The sequence below is a fragment of the Muntiacus reevesi genome, chromosome 1 (assembly GCF_963930625.1).
Source record: "Muntiacus reevesi chromosome 1, mMunRee1.1, whole genome shotgun sequence".
NCBI lineage: Eukaryota > Metazoa > Chordata > Mammalia > Artiodactyla > Cervidae > Muntiacus > Muntiacus reevesi.
The window spans coordinates 36,381,534-36,396,431 of record NC_089249.1 but is presented as its reverse complement, the minus strand read 5'-3'; the positions used below and the strand labels follow the sequence as shown (position 1 = coordinate 36,396,431).

The window sequence follows — 14,898 nt, the reverse complement described above, 5'->3', positions numbered from 1 at the left end:
TCCCCACTTTACCTTGGCATCTAGCCTGCAGTGTACAGTGTTCAGATTCTGCCCTCAACCAGGGCTCCTAGATGAAAGAATGAGTTGACTAGAGCCAGGCCTTGCCCCACTTGCCAAAGCATGAACTGGTACAGCTAGGTCCCCTAGAGAGGTAGGGACACCTTTATGCTGATTCAGACAAAGATGCAATGTGGGTCGGCATCAGATTTACTCAGAACCATCTTGAGCCCTAAGCATCGCTCATTCTAGGAAACCCCTCAGTCCTGGGCAAGCTGGGAGGTTTGGTCACCCTAGTTGGCCTGGGACAGGCAAGAGAGACCCAAGATTTAATCCACTCCAGACTTCTATGAGATTGAGTGAATCAGTGAAAGTCACTCAATCGTGTCCGACTCTTTGCAACTCCATGGACTATACAGAATACTGGAGTGGGTAGCCTTTCCCTTCTCCAGGGGATCTTCCCAACCCAGGGATCAAACCCAGGTCTCCTGCATTTCAGGCAGATTCTTTACCAACTGAGCCATGGAATACAGCAAAATACAGGTTTGGGAATCCAAATAACAAAGAATTAGATGAAATTATCTTGAATCTATTTTTTACCCATTCCCAAAATTGAGACTTGAGTTAGGCACAAATCCTGAGGTTGTATTGCTTGAGGTGCTTCCACATACATTTAATATTCATAAGTACCATGTGAGAGACATATTTTATTATCTTCATAAGTAAAGAAAATTGAGACAGGCAAATTAAGGCACTTGGGATACCTGGAACTGACCTGGCATGTAGTCCAGTCACATAGACTTCCCTTCCCAAGGGTCAGCCACACTAGCTGAGGAGGTCCATATGTGTGGCTCAGCCTGTCACTCATGGTTGCACCATGGTTACACTCATCATCCCATCATCCATCAAAATGATGTATACCCAGGAGACAATTTTTTTGTAGAAAAAGGAATTTTGGCAAGAAACCTGTGTTCATTAAAGAAACATAAGCCACAACTGACTTAATGGAACCTTCTTCCACCCACACAAGTATATACTGTAGCAAACCCTTTGGGTCATTAACTGGATGATATATTTGTAAGGGATGAGACATCTCAATATAGTTTATTTTGTGTAAACTTCATATATTCCAAAATTGATATTTTTAAATTTCTATAGGACTAGGCAATATTGAGCCATATTGCTCCTTCTTCTTTTACCTTGAAAAAAGTCATCCACTCTTGTGCAACTGTAACATTAAAAGATCACATTATGAATAAACTATGAAAATTGGCTTTAATTGAATGAAAGATATTTTCTCTCATTTCAACAAAAACATTCATTAAGCCAAAGAACAGACTGCTTCACCTTCTTCTGTAGTATATCAAGAACCAACCATTTAATCATATCTTCTCAACCGAGATGTAGAATTGGTTCCAGATGATACAATTCTGTTTTTTATCATACGTTTACCATTACCTCTGTGTTTGCTCATTTGTGTTTATATTACTTTTGTGTTACTGTTTTTCAACTGATTAGGTCTTAAGGAATTTTTTCTATTCCTGTGCTGGCTGGTGTGTGGTAACATTCATCCTGGGAGTCTGCGACCGACACAACGACAATATCATGCTAACAAAGTCGGGCCACATGTTTCATATTGACTTTGGAAAATTCCTGGGTCATGCACAAACCTTTGGAGGGATAAAAAGGTCAGTGCTCAAAACATGTTTATTGTAGAAATTAAGCAGTTTCCTGAAGTGATCTATAACATGTAACAGAATAGAAACCCAGCAGATGAGTTGCTCCACATCTCTCAAATCCCCTAAGATAACATAAACATGATTACATAGCTAATAATATTGAAGGGAAGAGTTTTCTCAATAGATTATTAATGGAACAAATTGTGTGTGTGTGTGTGTATGTGCGCGACGCTCAGTCGTGTCCAACTCTTTGTGACCCCAAGGACTGTAGCCCTACAGGTTCCTCTGTCCATGGAATTTTCCAGGCAAGAATACTGGAGCAGGTTGTCATTTCCTACTCTATCTAGATCTTCCTGACCCAGGGATCAAAGCCTTGCCTCCTGTGTCTCCTGCATTGGCAGGCAGATTTTTTACTACTGAGCCACCTGGAAAGCCCTAATGGAACAAATTAGGTTCCTCAAATTGTTAGTGAATTAAATTGGCCTTCTCTCACAGGATCCTATTCCTCTTTTGGTCTGAATTGTTTGAAACATGGTATTTTCATTTTCTTATAAGCTTTGAATGGACAGTGAGGACAGAGTTCATGGTCTCAATACAGCTGGTATCTTGCCCATAGCAATCACCACGCTGGTTTACATGAGCACCCTTTAAATGAGCACACTTCCTGACTAAATTAGGCTTGAATCATTCCAAAAATATTCAGTAAGCAACTACCATTCAAGACTCTGAGGATACAACAGTGGATGAAGCAAATACAAACCCTGACCTCTTTCTAGTATGGATAACAGACATCAAAGAAGATAACATGAGGAAATGAGGGGTTTCATTTCTTACTAAGAAACAAAAGCTGAGAATTGGGATAGAAAGTAACTGCGTGAGGAATGCTATTTGTGTTGGCCAAGAAGTTCGCTCAGGTTTTTCCATAACATTGTAAGAAACCTGAGTGAACTTTTTGGCCAAGCCAATATTTTAGAGAGCCTTCCTGGAAGAAATGAGAGACAGCTGTATAGTGAGTGATCCCCTTGTGGAGATCCATGAGAAGAGTATTCCTGGAAGAGAGGACACCAAAATAACAGCCATGAGCACAGACTAAGCATGGTGCATTCTAGTGACAAGAAGAAGGTCTTGGAGCCTGGAGATAGGATAGAGAGGTGAGCTGTAGGGAAGAAAGATGAAGAGTTTGGCGGAGGCCAGATCAAGTAAGGCATTGAAGACATGGTGTAGAGGATGGCTTTTACTTAAGGTTCAGAGGCAACCATTGATAGATCTCAATGAGATTCAAAACTCTCTCCTGCTGTCCTGTGAAATAATGGAAGTAGTTAGCAGACTATTACAGCAGTTAAGGGAAGGCGTTAATGGTAAGGAAGATTCCAAACATATTTTGGAATCTGAGCCACAAGACCTACTAATTGACTGGGCAATTAATGTCAATCATTAACAGGAGGGGAAAACAGGCCTGGTGGGTAGAAGAAATAAGGAAAGCATTCAAGGATGACTCCTGGATTTTTGTTCTTTGCAAATAATTATATCATTTACTGAAATGGAAAAGACTGGTGAATAAACAGGTTTTTGTTTTATTTTATTTGAGCTGGAGGCAAGGGAACCAGAAGTCTAAGACTAAAAGTCCCTTGCTTTAAAAAGATAACTTCATATTAAAGTAGAAATGGTATCAGACCATTCCAAAGACCCATCAGTCACTTTTAGCTAAAAACAGCTCCTCAACAGAGGACATCAAAATGTCTGCTACAATATTACAAGATGAATTTTCACCAGATGGTCATAATCTGGTATTAAAATGCCAATATAAACTACATAATAAGGTTCAATTCTTACAAACTGATAGCTCCTATTTTCTGAAGGCCTACAAACGGAGTTGTTTCACTTTTCATCACTTTCAAAACATTGCCTTCTATAATTAAGAAGCTCAGGAAAATTCACCACATCCTCATTCATTCCTTAAACATCTTTTGGTATGGTCTATGTGTGAAGGACTATGATAAACCTTGGGGATACAAAGATGAATAGTTTATAGTTACCACCTCACTGGTGCTTACTCTGTCTTTAGAATACTGGGAAGTGAAGTGAAAGTCGCTCAGTTGTGTCCAACTCTTTGCAACCCCCTTGGAATTCTCTAGGCCAGAATACTGGAGTGGGTAGCCGTTTCCTTCTCCAGGGGGTCTTCCCAACCCAGGAATCAAACCCAGGTCTCCCGCAGCGCAGGCGGATTCTTTACCAGCTGAGCCACAACCACCTCACTGGTGCTTACTCTGTCTTTAGAATACTGGGAAGACCGACACATAAATAATTATCAAAAATGTGGTGAAGGAAAAGGTAGAGGTATAGAAAATTAGAACATCACAGCGGAGGGATACCTGGTTTATGAAAGACAAATGTTCGTTAACAGCTATGAGCACATTACATAATTTACTCATGTAACACTTTCCCTAAGATCCACTCTTTCCTAGAAATTTAAAGATTACATTAAAATTGTGACATCTTTATTGTGTTGTATTGCCCACTGGGGGGCGGGGCTTCCCAGGTGCCACTAGTGGTAAAGAATCTGCCTGTCAGTGGAGGAGACATAAGAGATGTAGGTTCGATCCCTGTGTTGGGAAGATCCCCTGGAGGAGGGCATGGCAACCCACCCCAGTATTCTTGCCTAGAGAATCCCATGGACAGAGGAGCCTGGTGGGCTCTAGTCCATAGGGTCACAAAGAGATGGACACAACTGAAGCAACTTAGCACATACGCACATCGTCCACTGAGAATTCAGGTTAACCTTTATTCATTTATTAGATAAGCATCTGTGTTGACCACGGGGTGGTTAAAATATGCATAAAGATATTCCAGTTACACAGAAAAAAAAATTCAGTTGGGGAAACATAAAAAATAAAGAACAAGTTACTAAACAATAGGGTAAGTGCTGTGTTAGCGGTATGTACCAGGGTCTACAGAAGAGGTGGAGCCCAGTTTGTTGGTTTATTGATGCTTCAGCAGTTACTGCTGCTTCTGAAGTGTGACAGTTTTTTTTTAATGCAACCACTAAGGAGGTCATGAAAACGTGCCCCGCAGAGAACCTTACTTCGGTAGGTTCTTAATACCATTTGCTGAATTGTTGTTTAGCCACTAAGTCAAGTCTGACTCTTTTGTGACCCCATGGCCTATAGGCTCTTCTGTCCATGAGATTCTCCAGGCAAGAACACTGGAGTGTGTTGCCATTTCCTTCTCCAGTGGATCTTCCTAGCCCAGGGACTGAACTCTCATCTCCTGTGTTGGCAGGGGGGGGGGGGGGAGACTTTTTACTGCTGAGTCAGCAGGAAAGTCCTTGCTGAATTACTCAGCCAATAAACTATTCACGGGTCAGCCCTCAGCCATTCAATAATTCCTAAGTGGATGAAAGAAAATGAAGTTGGCACTGTCTTCCCTTGAGATTATTGGGCACCAGCTGAGGTGGCCAACAGAGGCATTGTGGATTATTGTTTGCAGGATTTTATCTCCACCAGTAACTATGTAAGGCTCACTGGCAATGTCTCCTTAGATTTCTTTCTTGATACTGATCCTTCTGCCCTTTCTTCCTTTTTTTTTTTTTTTTTTTTTTTGGCTGTCCTGGGTCTTCGTTCTGCACACAGGCTTTCTCTAGTTGCAGTGAGTAGGGGCTACTCTTCATTGCAGTGTACAGGTTTCTCATTGCGGGTTCAGTAGTTGTAATGCAGGGGCTTAGTGGCTCTGAGGCACGTGGAATCCTCCCCAAGCAGAGATTGAACTCATGTCCTCTGCACCGACAGGTGGATTCTTAACCACCAGTTGACTCTTAACTGGACCACCAGGGAAGTATTAATATATGCCTTGAGTTTCTTTAATGATTAACCTGAACTATGCCTACTCACTATTACTCTACATAGATTAATATTTTGAATTATAGCTGCTGCTTCTGCTGCTGCTTAGCTACTAAGTCATGACTGATTCTTTAGCAACCCCATAGTAGCCCATAATGGGGATTTTCCAGGCAAAAACTGTCCATGGGATTTTCCAGGCAGGAACTGGAGTTGGTTGCCATTTCCTTCTCCAGGGGATCTTCCCAACCCAGGCATAGAACCCGCATCTCCTGCTTGGCAAGAAGATTCTTTACGACTGAGCCATCTGGGAAGCCCTGAATCTCAGGCAGCATCCAATAATTTCCTTCCACATCTCTTTCAGTTGTTTCTGGAATTCATTTGAATGTTGTTTCATTAAGCAGCCAACTCTTCAATCCTAAGTCCATTGGTTGTTCTTGGTTGCTAGGCGAACAAAGGTCTCTTATAAAAAAGGCCTCTGAATCCCCCTGAGATAAATGTGTTCATTATTACATTATATAACTGATCTCTAGAGCAAAACCTAACTACACCTTGCTTCTTTTGTACACAACTAGACATATTAATAAACATCCTCTAATGTACAAAGCCAGGTTTGTAAATCATGCTCTATGACTATTCTAATCTCTTATAGCCTATCAAGGCCATATAAATGTCCCAGTAATAACCAGCAATAAGCCAGGATCATACTCCTTTACAGATAATGCTGTACCCACAGGGAAAAAAGAGCATATGTATCCCAGAATGCATATTTCTCCTATTTGTCTACTCCTTAAAAACATGGAGAAGGAAAGTATTCGTGTGATTTTTTATGGTTTACAAAGTGTCACTAACCCCATACATTAACTGATATTACTTCATAAGACAGTTGCTTAACCTCACATAAAAGAGTACAGTTTCCAGTTGTGAATGGGAATGGAGTTAACAAAAAGCAATCACATACAATCCTCCTCTATATTGCAGATTTAACCCTTAGCCAAGGATACAGAACTTAATAATGGGAATTAACGGTCCAACAAAGCAGATGCAAATAAATTGAAGCTGGGGAGAGATTTTCCGTTGGTTTCCTTAAAAGGAAACAGTAATGAAGTGACATTCTCCATAAAAATACAATCTTGAAAAATAAAGGACTTTTTTGTTATTGTTTTTCACCATGCCCTGAAGCATGCAGGACCTTAGTTCTCCAACCAGGAAAGAACCTGTACCCGTGCATTGGGGGCACAGAGTCTCAACCACTGGACCTCCAGAGAAGTCTCAAGAAATAAAGGGATTTCTTGCTGTGCCACTTCCCTTTAATACTCATGCTTATATCATCATTCCAGAGCATCTCACACTAACCATCTGTGTGATTCTGTTTAAGAAATGTTTATAAACATCAGGCTCTTCTGATTCTTGAATTATGTGAGTCAGTCCAGCAACACTCCTTTGGAGTCTTCACTCAGGTGTCCCTGAACCTCTGCTTTGAATTCAGTCTTCCAGAAATCTGAAAAACCTCTCTTCAGTAGACCAAATCTGAGGTTCCTATAGATTTTCTAACTATGAAGAAAGAAAAAAAAATTACAGCTCAGTTATGAATTTGAAGAATTTCACATCCTGTACATAAAAAAAGCAGTTCTTTAGTGTTGGTTTTAATTATGAGATTAGATAAAGAGGATTTACACCAGCAGATTAAATCACAAGACAGTTTAGTCCCAGCATTACTTAATGATTCTGGGAGAAAAAAAATGGTTAAATCCCCACCATGAAAACAATGAGATTTCACCAACTTTCTGAAACCAGTTGGTTTGCTTTTGAAATATTGCTTAATTATTTTGTTCATTTCTATATTTTCTCTCACAAAGATTCAAATAAAAATGATTAACAAATTATGCATCCACAATTTTTCAAAGTTGCTGTGTAACGATTATTTCTATATAGTAATTTTTTCATTGCATAAAAATATTATTGTAATAAACTCTAAATTTCCACTCAATGATTTCTTGATGGTGACTCTCTTACAGAGGAGGGGAAATTAAGGAAAGCCTTTATTGGCGATGTTTATTGTTCCAATTCACTGTTTCACGCTTTTATTTTTTTTAGACTATTATTTCCAGTCTGTATGATCTTTCACTTTGGTAATGCTGGACTTGCATGAAGTCTTTCTTGCAGCCTTATGCATGTATGCTAAGTCAGTTCAGTTGTGTCCAAATCTTTGAGACCCTGTGGAGGTAACCCACCAGGCTCCTCTGACAGCGGGGTTCTCCAGGCAAGAATACTGGAGTGTGTTGTCCACCTTCAGGGGATCTTCCTGACCCAGGGATCAAACCTATGTCTCTTAAGTCTCCTGCATTGGCAGACGGGTTCTTTACCACTAGTACAACCTGGGGAAACCTCTTGCAGCCTTATTTCTAGATAATTTTAAGAGGCCATATGAGCAGTAGTTAGTCTCAGACCCTAAGATAAGTTCTGCTTTATCCGATCTTAAACACATGGCTTCTCTGTGCATCAGTTTAATCAGCTATAAAATAGATTTAGGTTGAAGATTAAATTAATTGATATAAGTAAAGTGCTTAGAAGAGTTCCTTAAACTGAGTGAGGCCTCTATAAATGTTTGTTGGAATTAATAATAATGTAAAAATTCCAAATGAAGTGACAAGAAATTAGGTTGCATCATTAGGTATTGTTTTTTGTTTGCTTGTTTAAAGTTATCTAAATATCATGAAATTGTGTTAGTTACTCAGTCATGTCTGACTCTTTTGACCCCATGGACTGCAGCCCACCAGGCTCCTCTGTCCATGGAATTTTCCAGGCAAGAATACTGGAGTGGGTTGCCATTTCCTTCTCCAGGGCATCTTCCCCATCCAGGGATCAAACCTGGGTCTCCCATGTTGCAGGCAGACTCTTTACCAATTGAGCCATCAAAAAGCTAAATATCTTATTTGGTACTCTTTAAAGGATGTGTTTGAAATTCATAAATTGAACTGTTAGTTCTTTTAGTTCTCTGACTTTGAAGCTTGTTGCCTGAAAGAATAGATTACACTATTTGTCAGGTTTATTCAGTTTATGATGTTTTACACCAAGTCATTCTTGACTTCTGATGGAATTTAAGACATGAGCCAAGGTGTGTGAGAACTGGCTAATACTGGCTTGAAAGAGCCTACTATGTGTTATTTCTTCTCAACGCCACATTTCAATGACATTCCACTGGTAGCCTGAAATCAGCCATGGTGGGAGCATATATCATGGAAATGTGGCAAATGTCACAAATCAGAACTTTTTTTTTCTTAGAAAAAGTGAGTGAGCAGGTTATTAAATATTTACCACCACACTCTAGGACATAAATCAACTGTTAAAACAGATGAAAATCATTTGAGAACTCAACAAAAGTCAAATTCTGTTTTTTTTTCCTATTAAAATATATACACCTGGGTATATATACACCTGGGTGATCAATATATATATGTCTTTTACAACATGATTTAGACTCAGTTTTCAAGTTTTATCCCAGCAAATCAGCAATCACTTAATATAATTGATCTCAGAATTTTCTCTCAACATTAGTCTTAAAAATTATCTGTACCTGTAATCATTTTGACATTATCTTCAATATTTAATTACTACTAAATTTTAAAATGTTTAATGTCTTAGTCCTAATTTGAGTATTATATTATTTATATTCTAAATATCCTCAATTTAATGATCTTTAGGGGAAAAAACTCCCTGAGCAGATTAAAAGATTAATTTTTGCCTTACTCCAGTCTTTCTGGTTTAGTACAATATTCACAGTAATCCACATGCTATATGGATATTAATGATCTCCTGCATGTTTTAATTACTATCTTAGTGTTCTTTGAAATTAGGTGAGTAACACTGTCTGTTATTCACAAAATTGTTTATTAAGAAAGACTCATTCCTTTAACTCAAAGCAGGTTTCAATTTCACCTAAATTTTTGAGAAGAAAAACACACTTTCCAATACCTCTCCAACTGTAAGTGCCATGAGAACACTTTTGTATCTTAAACACCTAGCTAATGCGTGACATTTAGCAGAGACTCAGTTTTGGCTAACTGAAGGATCACTGCAAAAATGCCATACATTTTACTTTCCTTGACCTGAACAACTACAATTTTTCTGAAGATTAAATTGTGAAGAACTTGCCGTATTCTTATTCCAACTGGAAATTTACCAAGGGATTTTACCTGATGGTCACTTTCCATGTGGGAATCTGGAGGATGAGATTCAAAATTTGACACATACTACCTCATACCCATTTAGCATGGCTACTATCAAAAAACAGAAAACAAGTTCTTGACAAGGATGTGGAGAAATGTCAGTGAGAATGTAAAACAGTGCAACTACTGTGGAAAACCTTCTGGCTGTTCCTCATAAAATTAAAAATGGAATTAGCATATGATCCAGCAATTCCACTTCTGGGAATATACCCAAAAGAACTGAAAGCAGAGCAGCAAAGAGATATTTGTACAACCATGTTTATAACAGCATTATTCATAATAACTGAAATGTGGAAGCAATCCAAATGTCCATCAACAGATGAGTGGATAAGCAGAATATGGAGTTCTTTAAAGAGAAAGTTCTGACACATGCTACAACATGGACGAGTCCTGAGGACATTATGCTGAGCAAAATAAGTCACTCTCAAAGTCACAGTTGAGCCAGCAGAAACCAACACAATTCTGTAAAGCAATTATCCTTCAAATAAAAAATAAATAAATTTAAAATTAAAAAAAACACACAAGTGAGTGTATGATTCCACTTTCATGATGTACTTAGAGTAGTTCAGATCATAGATTCATAGATACAGAAAGTAAGGCAATGGTGGTCAGGAGTCCCACAGCCAGCAACAGTGGGGAGGGTAAATGAGGAGTTATTGTTTAAAGGGTATAGAGTTGCACTTTTAAGAGATGAAAAGAATTGTAGAGGTGAATGGTGTTGATGGTCACACAACATTATGAATATTCTTAATACCACTGAACTGTACACTTAACAATGGATAAGATTGTATATTTCATGTTGTGTGTGTTTTACCACAGTGAAATAACTGAAAAAAATTTTTTGGTAAAAGTTTGACAAAAGCCTTATCTAGCCATAAAATCAATCCAAGGTAAACTCCACCTAGCATTTGAATAGACCTCTGGATTTTTCAAAGTTTTCTCACTATTTCAAGAAATTAAGTTTGTTTTGTCACTCTCATCATCTTATAGCTGATTCTCCCTCTTTTACTTCACTTTATCATTCCACTGTGTTTTATCATTGGCTTTCATTTGAGTAAATTCCTTTTATTTACCTCCCTCCCATGATAAGTTAAAAAACACTCTTATGAAAAAATGCTCAACATTGTTCTTTATTACAGAAATTCAAATCAAAACTACAAGGTATCACCTCATACCAATCAGAATGGCCATCATCCTAAAATCTACAATTGTACTGATGAAACTATTTGCAGGGCAGGAATAGAGATGCAGATATAGACAACAGACTTGTGGGCACAGCAAGGGAAATAGAAGGTGGGACGAATTGAGAGAGTAGCATTGAAACATACACTTTACCATGTGTAAAATAGATAGCTAGTGGGAAGTTGCTGTGTAACAAAGGGAACTCAACCCAGTGCTCTGCACTACCTAGAGGGGTGGGACGGAGTGGGAGGTGGGAGGGACGTTTAAGAGGAAGGGGACATATGTATACCTATGGCTGATTCATCTTGTTGTTATGACAAACCAACACAACATTGTAAAGCAATCATACTCAAAAAGAAATTAAAGAGAGAGAACAAGATGGTGGAGGATTAGGTGGACATGGAGTACATCTCTCTTCACAGATACATCAGGAATACATCTTCAGACACAGAAGTGCATGCAGAGCAACAGCTGAGAGCAGACAGGAGTATCTGAGCAGTGGAGAAGAATATATAGACCTATGAAAAACTCAGGATCAACCCCTGAGCCTTTGGAGTGGGAGCACTGACTCCAAGACCCAGACTACAAGAGAACAAAACCTAGCGGGAAGCAAATAGTGAGAACTCACACAAAGAAAACCGCTGGAATGCAAGACCTGGCATCACCCAACCACCAGTAGCACCTCGTGCAAGAAGCCTCATCTAAACAACAAACAAAACAAAAATACAAACTAAATCATCAGCAGACAGGAGTACCACCTCACTCAGCCTTGCCCATCAGAGGAAAAACAAACAAACAAAAACTCAGTACAAATCTCACCCTATATGAAGCTTACAGAAACCACTGGACTAACCTTAGGAGGGCAAGAAGCAAAAGGAAAAAGGAATTCAACCTTCAAACCTGGGAAAAGGAGACCTCAAACACAGTAAGTTAAAAAAAAAAAAATGAAAAGGCAGAGAAATACTGCACAAATGAAGGCACAAACTAGAAACACAGAAGTCCAAATAAATGAAGAGGAAATAGGCAAACTACGTGAAAGAGAATTCAGAATAATGATAGTAAAGATGATCAAAAACCTTGAAAACAAAATGGAGAAAACGCAAGAATTAAGGAAGACCTAGAAGAATTAAAAATAAACATGCAGAGACAAACAACACAATTACTGAAATTAAAAATACTCCAAAAGGAATCAATAGCAGAATATCTGAAGCAGAAGAACAAATCAGTGAGCTGGAAGATAAAAATATGGAAATAACTTCTGAAGACCAGAATAAAGTAAAAGGAATGAAAAGAACTGAGGATAGTCTCAGAGACCTCTGGGACCATATCAAATGCACCAACATTCAACTTACGGGGTTCCTAGAAGAAAAGTAAAAGAAAGAGTGTGAGAAAATTTTTGAAGAGGTTTTAGTTGAAAATTTCCCCAACATGGAAAAGGAAATAGTCAATCAAGTTCAAGAGGCATGAAGAGTCCCATACAGGATAAACCCAAGAAGAAACACACTAATCAAACTAACAAAGACTAACACAAAGAAAGAATATTAAAAACAGCAAGGGAGAAACAAGTAACATACAAGGGAAACCCCATAGGCTTAACAGCTGATCTTTCAGCAGAAACTCTGCAGGCCAGAGGGGAATGGCAGGATATATTTAAAGTACTGAATGGGAAAAATCTACAACCAAGATTACTGTACCTGGCAAGGATCTCATTCAAAACTGATGGAGAAATAAAAAGCTATTCAGACAAGAAAAAGTTAAGAGAATTCAATGCCACCAAACCAGCTTTACAAATGTTACACAGACTTATATAGTCAAGAAATACAAGAGAAGATAAAAGATCTACAAAATTATCCCCAAATATTTAGAAAATGGCAATAGGAACATATATATCAATAATTACTTTAAAGGTAAATGGATTAAATGCCAAAACCAAAAGACACAGACTGGATGAATGGATACAAAAACAAGACCCACATATATGTTATCTACAAGAAACCCACTTCAGACCTAAAGACACATATAAACTGAAAGTGAGAGGATGGAAAAATTTATTCCATGCAAATGGGAAACAAAAGAAAGCTGGACTACAAAAACAAAAGGGAAATCAAAAAATTTCTAGACACAAATGACAATGAAAACATGACAACTCAAAACCTATGGGATGCAGCAAAAGCAACCCTAAGAAGGAAGTTTATAGAAATACAATCTTACCTCAAGAAACAGAAAAACATCAAATAAACAACCTAACTTTACACCTATAAAAACTGGAAAAAGGAGAACAACATCCCAAAAAAAAAAAAAAACCAAAACTAGTAGAAGGAAAGAAATAAAAAAGACCTGAGAAGACATAATGAAAAAGAAATGAAAGAAATAGTAAAGATTACTAAAACTAAAAGTTGGTTCTTTGAGAAGATAAACAAAATTGACAAGCCTTTACCCAGACTCACCAAGAAAAAAAGAGAGAAGAATCAAATCAACAAAATTAGAATTGAAAAAGGAGAGTAATTAAGGAATCAATGCCATTCACCATTGCAACAAAAAGAATCAAATATCTAGGAATAAACTTACCTGAGGAGACAAAAGAATGGTACACAGAAAATCATAAGACACTGATAAAAGAAATCAATGATGACATAAACAGATAGATATTCCATGTTCCTGGGTAGGAAGAATCAATCCTGTGAAAATGACTATACTACTAAACATAATCTACAGATTCAATGCAATCCCTATCAAATTACCAATGGCATTTTACAAAGAACTAGAACAAAATTTTACAATTCATACAGAGACACAAAAGACCCCGAATAGCCAAAGCAGTCTTGAGAAAGAAGAATAGAGATGGAGGAATCAACCTTCCTGACTTCAGATTATACTACAAAGCTACAGTCATCAAGACAGTATGGTACTGGCACAAAAACAGAAATATAGACAAATGGAACAAGATAGAAAGCCCAGAAATAAACCCAAGCATCTATGGGTACCTTATTTTTTACAAAGGAGGCAAGAATATACAATGGGGCAAAGACAGCCTCTTCAATAAATGGTGCTGGGAAAACTGGACAGCTACTTGTAAAAGAATGAAATTAGAGCACTTACTAACACCATACACAAAGATAAACTCAAAATCGATTAAGACCTATAATGTAAGACCAAAAACTATAAAACTCAGAGGAAAACATAGGCAGAACACTCGATGACATAAATCAAAGCAAGATCCTCTATGACCCACCTCCTAGAGGTAAAAACAGGTAAAAAGGTAAAAAGAAAACCCTCAGAATGGGAGAAAATAACAGCAAATGAAACAACTGACAAATAGTTAATTTCCAAAATATACAAGCAGCTCATACAACTCAATGCCAGAAAAACAAACAACCCAGTCAAAAAGTGGGGGAAAGACCTAAACAGACATTTCTCCAAAGAAGACATACAGATGGCTAACAAACACATGAAAAGATACTCAACATTGCTCATTATTAGAGAAATGCAAATCAAAACCACAATGAGGTATCACCTCACACAGATCAGAATGGCCATCATCAAAAAGTCTAGAAACAGTAAATGCTGGAGAGGGTGTGGAGAAAAGGGAACACTCTTGCACTATTGGTGGGAATGTAAATTGATACAGCCAATATGGAAGACAGTATGGAGATTCCTTTAAAAAAACTAGGAATAAAACCACCATATGACTCAGCAATCCCACTCCTAGGCATATACCCTGAGGAAACCAAAATTGAAAAAGACACATGTATCCCATTGTTCATTTCATCACTACTTACAATAGGTAGAATATGGAAGCAACTTAGATGTCTATCAACAGATGAACGGATAAAGAAGTTGTGGTACATATACAAGATGGAATATTACTCAGCCATTAAAAGGAACGCATTTGAGACAATTCTGATGAGGTGGAAGAACAAAAGCAATTATCCTTCAATAAAAAAAAAAAAAGAAAAAAATAAATTAAAAAAATAAAAA

At 37.9% G+C, this 14,898-nt stretch overlaps 1 protein-coding gene across 3 annotated transcripts in view; it reads left to right on the top strand.

Moving 5' to 3' along the window:
• The window catches only part of PIK3C2G (phosphatidylinositol-4-phosphate 3-kinase catalytic subunit type 2 gamma), a 427,919-nt gene that overhangs the window by 276,641 nt on the left and 136,380 nt on the right, over window positions 1–14,898 (top strand). For all 3 annotated transcript variants that reach the window (XM_065940721.1, XM_065940712.1, XM_065940703.1), the window contains one exon: window positions 1,516–1,685. In XM_065940721.1, the coding sequence (XP_065796793.1) occupies window positions 1,516–1,685 (170 nt within the window). The remainder of the gene's footprint in view (window positions 1–1,515; window positions 1,686–14,898) is intronic.